At 44.9% G+C, this 12,203-nt stretch overlaps 1 protein-coding gene across 12 annotated transcripts in view; it reads left to right on the forward strand.

The window, feature by feature from the left end:
- The window catches only part of ELMO2 (engulfment and cell motility 2), a 72,220-nt gene that overhangs the window by 41,297 nt on the left and 18,720 nt on the right, over positions 1–12,203 (forward strand). For 10 of the 12 annotated variants that reach the window (XM_075011892.1, XM_075011894.1, XM_075011893.1 and 7 more), the window contains 2 exons: positions 2,658–2,757; positions 8,824–8,975. In XM_075011892.1, the coding sequence (XP_074867993.1) occupies positions 2,658–2,757; positions 8,824–8,975 (252 nt within the window). The remainder of the gene's footprint in view (positions 1–2,657; positions 2,758–8,823; positions 8,976–12,203) is intronic. The other 2 variants (XM_075011902.1, XM_075011903.1) reach the window with 1 other exon arrangement.

The following is a 12,203-nucleotide window of genomic DNA, read 5'->3' on the forward strand; positions in this document are numbered from 1 at the left end:
TGTTGTACGAGAACTTTCAGCCTCACTGTGTGATCTGAGTGGATGGTGGACAACACAAAATCAATGCTTTATATAAGCGAACAAGAGCATGCACCTCTTCCCTGTCAGGAAGCCCTCCAGCTCTGGCACTTCTTCGTAGCCCATTCAGTACACCTGGAGGCATCCTACCTTCCTGGATCTCCCAACTAGCTTGTAGACCATCTCAGCAGATGCTTCTGCAAGTGTGACAGATCCATCTGTCTAGATGGGAACATCATTTTCCAATGGCTGGGAGTGTGACAGTGTCCGTAGGGTCTGGGACTGCTGTTCTAACTCTGAGACCTGTGCTGTGTCTCAGTATCTTTCTAGTTACTGCAGCAATTCCTCTAGGTCCTGTTATCACAACCATAGTACCCAGATAGATTGCACACATGCTCCCAGAGACACTCATGAATCTCTGCACCAGCTAAATGCCCTCAACGCCAAGACTTGTGCATCAGGAATATTGCATCCTGCATTGCTCAACATGTAATTTTATGAATTGATTTGCCACTTCATCAATGGAAAGTGCATATACACCAGCCTTAGTAAACTGGAACAGATCTTCCAAGCACTTCAGCTGCTCGCTCGTAAAGATAAACAGTACAAAATTTTATTTTGTAGAAAAACTTTAAGTGATTGTGCTTATGTTTTATATTGGTAAAGATTGCCTTTTTGCTTATAATTTTCATTGTCTAAATTCTCAGCCGTATTAGACTGGGCAACATCTAGATGAAGCAGTTTTCCTTATCCTGCCAGGTATTGCAGTCCTTACTACATAGATTTGTCCCTTAAACCTGGGCCAGTCTCCACTGTTGAAGTTTTAAATCTTCTGAGTGGTTGTGTTGCTTGCAGCTTAGATAGGGGTAGGAGAAAGGCCAAGCATGGGGTTCCTGTGTTCTGGTTTATGCCATTAGTCCAAGTGTTTTGAGATTATAAATTTAGGCATGTCTGGGAGGCATTGTTGAGTCCTCAGGCAAGGCAGAGAATTCCCCTGGTGTGGCCTTAAAACAGGTGAGTTGTTGCATTTTTGGCTGGTGGTGGTTGGTTGACACCTGCCTCGATGTTAGCTACTCTCCTTGCTGTTGTCTTTGGGCAGCTAATATCTGGCTGATTTCCCTGATTTACAGCGTGTTTTAGTGATAACTATACAGCACATTCTGGTAACTTTATATACATAATGATATACCTGTTTACACAGAAAAGGGACTTTCAGCAGATTATAATCTTTCCACTGATACCTCTCATGGCCTGCTTGAAAAGCAATATCACAATTACATTGATATTTATCATGTTTAATCTTGCTGGAGCAGCTTATTCAGGTTGCCTCTTCGAGTAGAAATGTGGGGTCTGATTAGTGCAGAGGGTTATTTATGGGGACATAGATGGTGAATGTTACTTAATACAATGCTTAGCATGTAAAGCACTTCACATAAGAGACATGATCACTTGAACCAGAGCTGGGAACACTGTGGAGTCCAGTCCAGTGTCCTTGAGAATCTCTGCCCCTTGACATGCAGGAGACCTTGCTTATTCCTGGGGGAATTCTGAGTCAAAATATTAAAACACTGCACACAATACTTTAAAATTCTACGTATTTTATTTGTCAGAATAATACAGTATCATCACACCAGTTTCAGTTATTTTTGGTAATGTATTTAAAAATTCTGTTGCCAAGTATGTAGTGATACAGACAGCACAAAAGATTCAGAAAACATTTTTTGACAAATAGATTATTTTATTAGGCATGTTAATACAGAACTCTGCTAGTTAATTTAAGGTACAATGTAGAACCATATTTTCCACACCGCACAGAAGCACTGTAAAGACATGGTGGAGTCGGGGTAACAAGGAGCTGAGGAAGAGGGAAATAATTGTGGGGAAGACGCTTGTGTGAGAATTTGGAGGGGTGGGTGTTGGGTATGGGTGGTAAAAGTTTGGAACAGGGGGAGGGGGTTGGATAGGAGGGAGGGATTGTTCAGGGAGCTTCCCCCTGGCAGACCCCTCATCTCCAGTTCATTCAGGCATGTGCCCCTGCACGCTGGCTCAGACACCCACTCTCCTCAGTCCCAAGTGTCCTTTCACCCCCTCCCACTGTCCACATGTCTGGTCAACCACTCCCTCTCCTTGTGTAGCCTTGTACTTTCCTCCGCCACTAGCCCGAGAGTTCCATTTGATGCCCCCAGCTCCCCATGCCATCTGGCTCTCCATAGCCCCATCTCCTTTCCTTCCCTGATAGATGCTATGAAGAAGACTGCAAGCTCTTTCTCTTCCCTAGCTGACTGGGAGCTGCTGCTCTCTTCAATAGCCACAGCATCCTCTGATAGGCAAAAGTCAGAACTGTGGCAGCTTTTCACAGAAGCTTTTTTCTATGCAAAAAAATTAAAAATACGTGCAGCCATTAATTATGCATTTGTGCAGAATTCCCTCAGGAGCAGTAGCTGTGAGAGTTGAGGCTGGGAACACTGCAGAGCAGTGCAGTATGTTGCCTCTTAGTAATGAAACCTTTGGCCAGTTAAGGGGCTGTGTTGAGCAGATGTTTTGGCTGGAAGGCTGGGGGCAGGGAGAATCCTGTGAAGCCACAGTGTTAGCTGAGAGGCTTGTGTCTCCTGTAATCACACTACTCTTCCTTCTGTCAGTTACAGTGAGATGCTGGCATTCACCCTGACTGCCTTCCTGGAGCTTATGGACCATGGCATCGTCTCCTGGGACATGGTATCAGTCACCTTCATCAAACAGGTGTGGCCCAAGGCGGGGAGGGTGCTGCATGAAGCAGTAGAGGTATGGCGTTAAGTGGGGGGAGTTCTATCTGGCAGTGGGGAGGTGTGGGAAGGGCAATGTGCGTTATGGCACATGAAGGACATAGGAGGAGGGGAGAATGGTGCAGATCTACCATGGGCAGGCGGACATATGGTGTGGCCTGTATGGGGAGCAGCACATAATAGTGTGGGGAAAGTGGGCATAGTGTGGCATTGTTCAGGAAAGGGGGCATGATGTGAGGAAGGCCTGGCGTAGTGGAGTGGGGCATGTGAACTACACGCAATGTAGGAATAGGGTGGAAGGGATGGGAAAATAACAACAGCTTTACTCTAAACGTTTTTCTGCTGCAGACTTCTCTCTGTGCCAAGTTGTGTCTTGAGTTAGTAGAGCACTTCTAGCACAGCCCCCTAGCCCACACACTGTCACTAGTGTTAGCAGGGAGTGGTACCCTGCTGGCCTGAATTCTGGTTGGCTTCCATTCTGGTCAGGAAATGGGTCTCTATTCATAGTGGTTCCTGTGGATTCCTGGACACAGCAGCAGCTATACATGCTATGAATGCCTGGGTTTTGCTTCTGCCTGAGATCTACATCCTGCTACACTAGATCACTATGCCTCCGTGGACATATGTAGAGAATCCTTTCCATTTTCCATTTAGATGAGTAGGTGGTCCTGCTAAGGACTGGGATGTTGGGCCAGGGATCAGATTATATAACTTGTTTATTCTGTGAGTCTATGGCCATGGAATCATATACAGAATTCTGGTGCAAAATTTTATTTTCTGTTAAAAATAAAATCAATTTCTGTCCCTGGTTGCAGAAGAAGTGTGGCACTCACGTAGGTGCTGCAGTGCTGTCTTTTGGAACTGGGGTCAGCCTGAAACAGAAACTCCATAAGAAGATATAAGAATGTTAGAGTGGCCATATCAGGTCAGACCAGCAATGTAGCCCAGTGACCAATGCCAGGTGCTTTACAGGAAATGAACAGAACAGGGCAACTTTATTCAGTGGCCCATCCTGTCATCCCATCCCAGCATATGCCAGTGAGGGGCTAAAGGACACTTCAACCATGGGATTGCATCCCTGGCCATCTTGGCCTTAAAGCTTTAGGTAGATCAATCCTTGAACCTTGTTATTGTCTTCTCTTCACAACACCCTTTGGCAATGAGTTCCAACTGTGCATTGTCAGAAGAAGGTCATGTTTTGTTGGGTTTAAACCTGCTACCTATTTAATTTTCTGACCCCTGGTTTAATGTTCTGTAAAGGGGCAAATAACAGTTCTTGATTCACTTTCTCCACACTGTTCATGATTTCATGACCTTTGTCTTATGCCCTTCAGTCATCTCTTTTTCCAAGCTGAACAGTCCGTCTTTTTAATCTCTCTTCATTTGGAAGCTCTTCCAGAACTCCAGTCATTTTTACTGCCCTCCTCTGTACTTTTACCAATGCTAATATATCTTTTTTTGAGATGAGGCAACCAGAGCAGCACTCAGTATTCAAGGTGTGGATCTACCATGGACTTATATAGTGGTATTACTACATTTTCTGCCTTTTTATCTATCCTCTATACTATTCACTTTTTTGAATTCCATTGCACATTGAATGGATATTTGCAGAGACCTTTCGACAGTGCCTCAAGGATCTCGTCCTGGCTGGGGTACCAGCTAATATAGACACTATTGTTTTGTATGTGTAGCTGAGATTTCCACTGTACATTACTTTGCATTTATCAATCGTAGAATTCTAGGGCTGGGAGAGACCTTAGGAGGTCATCTAGTCCAGGCCCATGCCCAAAGCAGGATCAATCCCAACTAAATCATCCCAGCCAGACCTATGTCAAGCCAGGACTTAAAAATCTCTAAGGATGGAGATTCCACAACCTCTCTCAGTAACACATCCACTGCTTCACCACCCTCCTGGTGAAATAGTTTGTCCTAATGTCCAACCTATACCTCTCCCTCTGTCACTTCAGACCATTACTCCTTGTTCTGCCATCTGTCACTACTGAGAACAGCCTCTCTCCATCCTCTTTATAGCCACCCTTCAGGAAGTTGAAGACTGCCATCAAATCGCCCCTCACTCTTCTCTTCTACAAACTAAATAACCCCAAGTCCCTCAGCCTCTCCTCACAGGTCCTGTGCTCTAGCCCCCTAATCATTTTTGTTGCCCTCTGCTTCAATACACCCACATTCTTTCTATACTGGGGGGCCCAGAGCTGGACACAATACTCCAGATGAGGCCTCATCAATGCCAAATACAGGGGAATAACAACTTCTCTACATCTGCTGGAAATGCTTCTCCTAATGCACCCCAACATGCCATTAGCCTTCTTGGCTACAAGGGCACACTGTTGCCTTATATCCAGCCTCACATCCACCATAGTCCCCAGGTCCTTTTCTGCTGCACTGTTACTTAGCCAGTTAGTACCCAGCCTGTAACAGTGCTTGGGATTCTTCCATCCCAAATGCAAGAATCTGTACTTGTTCTTATTGAACCTCATTAAATTCTTTTGGCCCAATCCTCCAATTTATCTAGGTCACTCTGGACTCTATCCCTATCCTCCACTGTATCTACCTCTCCTCCTAGTTTAGCGTCATCTGCAAATTTGCTGAGGGTACAATCCATCCCCTCATCCAAGTCATTAATAAAGATATTGAACACTACCATTCCCTAGAACTGACCCTTGGGCCACCGCACTTGAAACTGACCATCAGCCAGGCTCTCTGTTGGGCCCGACCATCTAGCCAGTTTTCTATCCATTTTACAGTCTTAACTTATGGGCAAGAATGTTCATAAAATCCTAGGGCTGGAAGGGACCTCAGGAGGTCATCTAGTCCAGCCCCCTGCTTCCAGCAGGATCAACCCCCTCTGAGTCATCCCAGCCAGGACCTTGTCAATGTTGTGGGAGACTATATCAAATGCTTTGCTAAAGTCAAGGTATGTCGTATCCATTGACTTCCCCATGTCCACAGAGACAGTTATCTAATCACAGAAGTTAATCCAGATTGATCTGGCACCACTTGCCTTTGATCAATCCATATTGACTGCTCTTGATCACTTCCCCTCTTCCAAGTGCTCCAAAATGGATTCCTGGAGGATCCCCTCCATGATTTTTCTGGGGATTGAGGTAAAGCCAACCAGTCTACAGTTCCCTGGACTGTCCTCCTTTCCTTTTTTAAAGATGAGCACCACATTTGTCTTTTTTCAGTCATCCAAGACCTCTCCTAATCTTGAAGCGTCTTCAAAGATAATGGCCAAAGGCCCAGCAATGACATCTGCCAATTCCCTCAGTACCCTTGGATGCATTAAATCCAGACCCATGGATTTGTGTGCATCTAGTTTTTCTAAATAGCTCTTAACCTGTTCTTTCGTCACCAAGGGCTACTCACCTCCTTCCCATACTGCATTGCCTAGTGCCGTAATCTGGTAGATGACCTTGTCCATGAAGACTGAGGCAAAAAAAAAAAGCATTGACTACTTCAGCCTTTCCGATATCATCTGTCACCAGGTTACCTCCCTCATCCGGTAATGGCCCTACACTCTCCCTGATCACTGTCTCATTGTTAACATGCCCATAGAAACCCTTCTTGGTGCCCTTCACATTCCTTGCTAGCTGCAGTTCCAGTTGTGTTTTCACTTTCCTGATTCCTCCTGGCATTCAGCCATATATTCAGACTCCTCCTTAGTTATCTGTCCAAGTTTCCACTTCTCATACACATCCTTTTTGAGTTTAAGCTCATCCAGGATTTTCCTGATGAGGCAAGCTGGTTGCCAACCGTATCTGCTTTTCTTATTGAGCATTAGGATGGCTTGTTCCTGTGCCTTGAATAAGACTTCTTTTAAAATACTGCCAGTTCCATTTGCTATTGGTTGCCCAGTCACCCAGTTTTGCGAGATCTCTTTAGTCTGCCTTAGATTGAACTATATTGAGTAATTTTGGTCATCCGCAGAGTTTGTCACTTCACCGTACTCCTTTTTCCAGCTCATTTATGATCATGTTGAACAGCACTGGTCACTGGACAGATTCCTGTGGAACCGCCGCTATATACTTCCATTCATTCTGAAAACTCATCTTATTTCTACCATTTGTTCCCTGTCTTTTAACGAGGTACCAGTCCATGAGAAGGCCTTCCCTCTTATCCTGTGACAGTTTACTTTGCCTTTGGTGAGGGACCTGGTCAGAGGCTTCTCAAAGTCTCAGTCCACTGGATCACCTTTGTCTACCCACAAAGAATTCTGATAGATTGATGAGGCATGCTTTCCTCTTACAAAAGTCATATTGACTCTTCCTTAAGAAATTGTATTCATCTGTAAGTCTGACAATTCTGTTCTTCATGATTGTCTCAAATAGTTTCTCTGGTATTGAAGTTAAACTTACCACCCTGGAATTGCCTCTGGAGCTTTTTAAAAAAATTGGAGTCACATTAGCTATCCTCCATCTGGTGCAAAAGCTGATTTTAAGGGACAGGTTACATACTATAGTTAGTAGCTCTGCAACTTTATATTTAAGTTCCTTCAGAGCTCTTGGTGAATATCATCTCGTCCTGGTCATATAATATTATTTAATTGATCATTTTGTTCCAAAAACTCTATTGATACCTTAATGTGAGAGAGTTCCTCAGATTTGTCATCTAAAATGAATGTCTCAGGTTTGGGAATTCTCTGCAATGAAGACCAGTGCAAAGAAGTCCTTTAACTTCTGCACAACAACCTTGTGTCCCTTCAGTACTCCTGTAGCACCTAATTGTCCAGTGTTCCCACTAACTGTTTGGCAGTCTTCCTGCTTCTAATGTACTTTTATTTTCTGTTAGTTTGGGGGGTATTTATTTGGTAGCTGGCCTTCAAGTTCTTTTTTGGCCTGCCTAATTATACTTTTCCTCTTGACTTATCAGAGTGTGGACCATATGGACCAGCCCATTTTAAAAGTCAACATTAGTTGTGTGACTGCTGATTATCTTAGCAGACTCAACCAACTAATATGTCTCCCACAATCCCAGCCTTCTGCTGTGCTTTCTTAGGTGCCCAGACCTCCAGCTCTGGGATTTAGTTATAGGTTCTTGATACAGAATCCTGCAGCGTGCCGCAAATGAAGATTGTATAGGAGTCAGAATCTGTTATCTTTACGTAGCAAGTGCAATGTGCTACATAAAGGTGCAAAGGTGATCCAGTGGACTGAGACTTTGAGAAGCCTCTGACCAGGTCCCTCACCAAAGGCAAAGTAAACTGTCACAGGATAAGAGGGAAGGCCTTCTCATGGACTGGTACCTCGTTAAAAGACAGGGAACAAATGGTAGAAATAAGATGAGTTTTCAGAAGCATGAGTGAGACCACTTATACCAAGGAAGGTTACAGACCATATTTCTCCATAAAAGTTTGGTATATCAAGGCCACAGCCCTCAGAGTTAGGATAGTATCCCTCTCACAGCTGCAGTAGGTGGCCCTTCTGGGATTGAGATGCAGCTTTCAAGAACAATGGGTGCATCTACACTTGCATTCCTCTTTTGAAAGGGGCATGCAAATGAGGGAAATAAAAATGCAAATGAGATGCATATTTGGTGTCTCATTTGCATATTCCTATTTTGAAAGAGCTTCTTTAGAAAGAAGAAAACCAGTGTAGATGCTGCTCTTTCAAAAGTAAACCCCATCTTGAAAATAATCCTTCTTTCCTTTATTTAATGGGAAGAAGGGTTCTTTCGAAGATGGGGTTTACTTTCGAAAGAGCAGCGTCTACACTGGTTTTCTGCTTGTGAAATAAGAATATGCAAATGACTTGCTAAATATGTGCCTCATTTGCATTTTCAGTTTCCCTCGTTTGCATGCCTCTTTCAAAAGAGGAAGGCAAGTGTAGACACACCCAATGTGATTCTGTCAGTCCGTTGCAAGGTGAAGTGGTGCTGATTTTCAGAGCATGATGCCATTGCTACACTTCATTCTGCTGTTCTGAACTCTGCCTTCTCTGCCTGCATGCGTCAAAGCACTTTGGTGTTGGGTTTGTCACACAGCCTCTGTGGTGGGCATCTGCTGAGGTGCTGGTTTCTCTTGGTTTAGATTGCAGGGTATGTGAGTCAGCCGATGGTGGATGTCTCTATACTTCAGCGATCTCTGGCCATCCTAGAGAGCATGGTGCTGAACAGCCAGACTCTCTACCAGAAGATTGCGGAGCAGATCACGGTGGGGCAGCTCATCTCTCACCTCCAGGTGTGAGTATCAGAGCTCTAAAACAGACCAGAGATGTGCAAAGCTTTTCTGATTACCGTCTTGGATGAAAATTCATAACTGTGCTGTTTTAAAGGGCACACCTGGTAGGGCAGCTTATCTGAACTTCACAGATCCACTAAAGACAGGGATGGGGAACCTCGTTTGGGTTGGGAGCTGCTGACCCACAAAAAACCAGTTGGGAGCCACATATGCAAAAAAGCAAAAAATACCACACAACCCCCACTGATGTGTGCACTGTCTGAGACACCTCACTCTCGTCACATTCCAGCACTACAGGCAGAGGGATGGAGAAGGGGGACTGAGGTTCAGTGCTTTTTCCAGGCCAGATTAACTCTTCTGTGGGCCTGGGGTGGGACCAAAAATGGGGAGGTTCAGTGTGCCTGAGAGGACTGCTGGGGAGCAGGTGTGGAGCCTGGGAGAGAAGGTGCAGGAACAGGCTATGGGTGGTTGGTCTAGGTGGGAGGGAGGCTGCAGGAGTGGGCTGGGCTTGGGGATCTGGGTGGGAGGTAAGATGCATAAGTGGACTGGTGGCATTGGTGCGGGGTGGTTCAAGAGCAGGCTGGAGGTGAGGGATCTGGGCAGGAGGGAGTGCAGGAGCATGTTGGGCATGAGAGCCTGAGGGTGGGTGCTTCCCTCTGGGTACTGCTGCTGCCACCCTGCTCCGCTAGGCTAGCAGGGGAACAGCAGTGCAGAGAAATGCTCCTTGACAAGGCTTTTCTTCTGCCAATCTGCTGCCTCCCCACCACCACCATCAGCCAGTGCTCTGTAATTGGCCAGAATTACAGCCAGTCAGAGCAGCAGAGGAAGCTTCTCCAGGCACCTGTGCACTGCCACCAAGCAGAGACCATGGTCCGGATCCAGTCCTGGCTTCCCTCATTCCAGCCCACAAGGCTCAGAGCTCCACACATTCCTGCCCACCATGGGCCGAATGGTACGAAGAATATCCCCCAGCATCAGATTCCAGACCCAGGCAAGCCGTGGGCCAGATCCAGACCACAGCCCAAGGTTTCCCCACCCCTGGCAATAGGAAAAGAACAAGAAACTGGAAAATTATGGCAGTAATCCCAGAAATACTTGAGGACTTGAGCAATTTTGCTCATGTTAATAGCCTTACAGATTTCAGGGCTTAAAATGCATTGCCAAATTATTTGAAGGATTGGGGCCTAAAATTATTGTTAGTCAAAACTTTTCTCTTACAAATCCAAATGGCGCAAAATCTTTGGCACTTTAAAACAAATAACTTCAGTGTTACCAAGGAATATTTCGTAATGCAACACATTGAACGTAACAGTTACAATCCACGATCAAAATTCACGTGTCAGTTACTAAAGAGTCCTAATATTTGCATTCCCTGTGGATGCCCACTGTGCTTTCAGAATTTAGACATTTGTGAAGGACAACCAACACGGCCATGGCCACCTTCCTTGTTTGTGTTTGGCAGGTGCAAGGTGGTTGTTGCAAAATAGTTGAATCCGATCAAGCCCAATCTTGTTACTGAATCCACATGAGCTGAGTGCCACGGGAGCCAATGGAAGGTCAATGCATATGCTGTGGTCCGCACATGAGTGTTGCATGCAGAATTAGAATCACAGCTGCTAATATCTTTGGCATCTTCCAAAACTTTCAAGAATAGTTCTAGAGTAGAGTGCATGTTGAACAGCCACCTACTACTGTGACTGGAGCTGTTACACTTGTCACATAAGTAAGCAAGTTCTTCTGCAGTAGTGACTACAGCGAACACAATATATTCATTGTGCACATTACAACTAGAGCACTGGCAGGCTACCTGTGGGGTTCTGTGTGTGGCCTATGACACATATTTTGTTTCCTGCTGCCAGTACACAGGGTTGGCAGATTCTGCTGGTTTCATAGTCTTTTTTTTTCTGTCCTACCAGTATTATTAAAGTGACGTGCACATAAAGCAAGGGCATATGAAGTGAGGTGCATTCTGGTTGCATGCAGAATTTACTGTGAAAGCCATGTGCTCCCACAGCATCCTGTTAAAATGTTAATGTGATTCAATGGGCCCTTTCCACACATTCTAGGTACACAAGCCAGTAGCAAAATTAGCCTATCCTGGGAGACTGACTTGGTTATGACAATCTTGCAGCCCATTGAGATGGAGGGTCACTCAAATGGCCCACTCACCAGTCTCGGTTGCTCATTGCTGATCTAGAGACATTTAATCTCTTCTTGGTTTACATCATCCAGAAGGTGTCCAAACACTGCAAACCCTGAGGGAGGAGCGTAGCCTATTTGAAACACTTGAGCTTTGACTTGTGGATATTTCACACATTGGAAGGTAGCACCAGTTGCCAGTAGGGGTGGATGAATAACTGAATTTGTAATTCTGAAAAATGTAAAAATAACAGGTTTGGGTTAAGTCAAATCAAAGCTATTGAAAAAATAAATTTCAAGTCAATCTAAGCAGGTCTTTTGATCCAAAATGTTTTGCTTGGGGCATGTGGAAGGAGATCGAAGGGTGCCTTCCTTTGTAAATCTTAGCCCAGTGATTGACTGGGGCAGATACCTGCAGTGTGGGAGTTCTAGTTTCAGTTGCCCCTTTACCTGAGATTTCAGTTATGGTCTCCAATATTGTAGAACAACCACCTAGCCACTGGGCTATGGGATGCTCTAGTGTGGAGGTCTCCAAGTTTTTTTCCTACTGTAGCTGTTGAATTCTGTAGAAGTAACAAAATAGTTTTTGGAGCAGTGACTGAATTTGGGTTTCCCACATCCAAGGTGTGTGCCGTTATCCAGAAACTAGGGGTGACTTGATGGCCTAGTGATTAGGGCCTTCATCTATGACATGGAAGACATAAGTTCAAGTCCCTACTCCCATAACTGTACACAGTGGAACTGCTTCAAGAGGAGTGAGACCCTCCCAGATGGGAAGAAGGGGATTTCAAAACCAGCAGTTTCAAAGCACACATGGCTGCCATTATGCTAATAAGGTGCTGCTTATTCATAGTAGCACCTCATTAGCATATTCCAAAGTGGCGTGTTACCATACCCTTTCTGAAAGGAGGGGCTAGCATGGCCACAGCCCATCTTTTTTTTAATGATTTCTAATATCCTGTTTGGTTTTTTTGACTGCCACAGCACACTGCATAGATATTTTCAGAGAAGTCTCCCTGGTGACTCAATGATCTCTTTTCTGATTAGTTGTAACTAAATTAGCCCCCATCGTACTTTATGTGTAGTTGGGG

The sequence above is a fragment of the Carettochelys insculpta genome, chromosome 17 (genome assembly GCF_033958435.1).
Source record: "Carettochelys insculpta isolate YL-2023 chromosome 17, ASM3395843v1, whole genome shotgun sequence".
Classification (NCBI taxonomy): Eukaryota; Metazoa; Chordata; order Testudines; family Carettochelyidae; genus Carettochelys; species Carettochelys insculpta.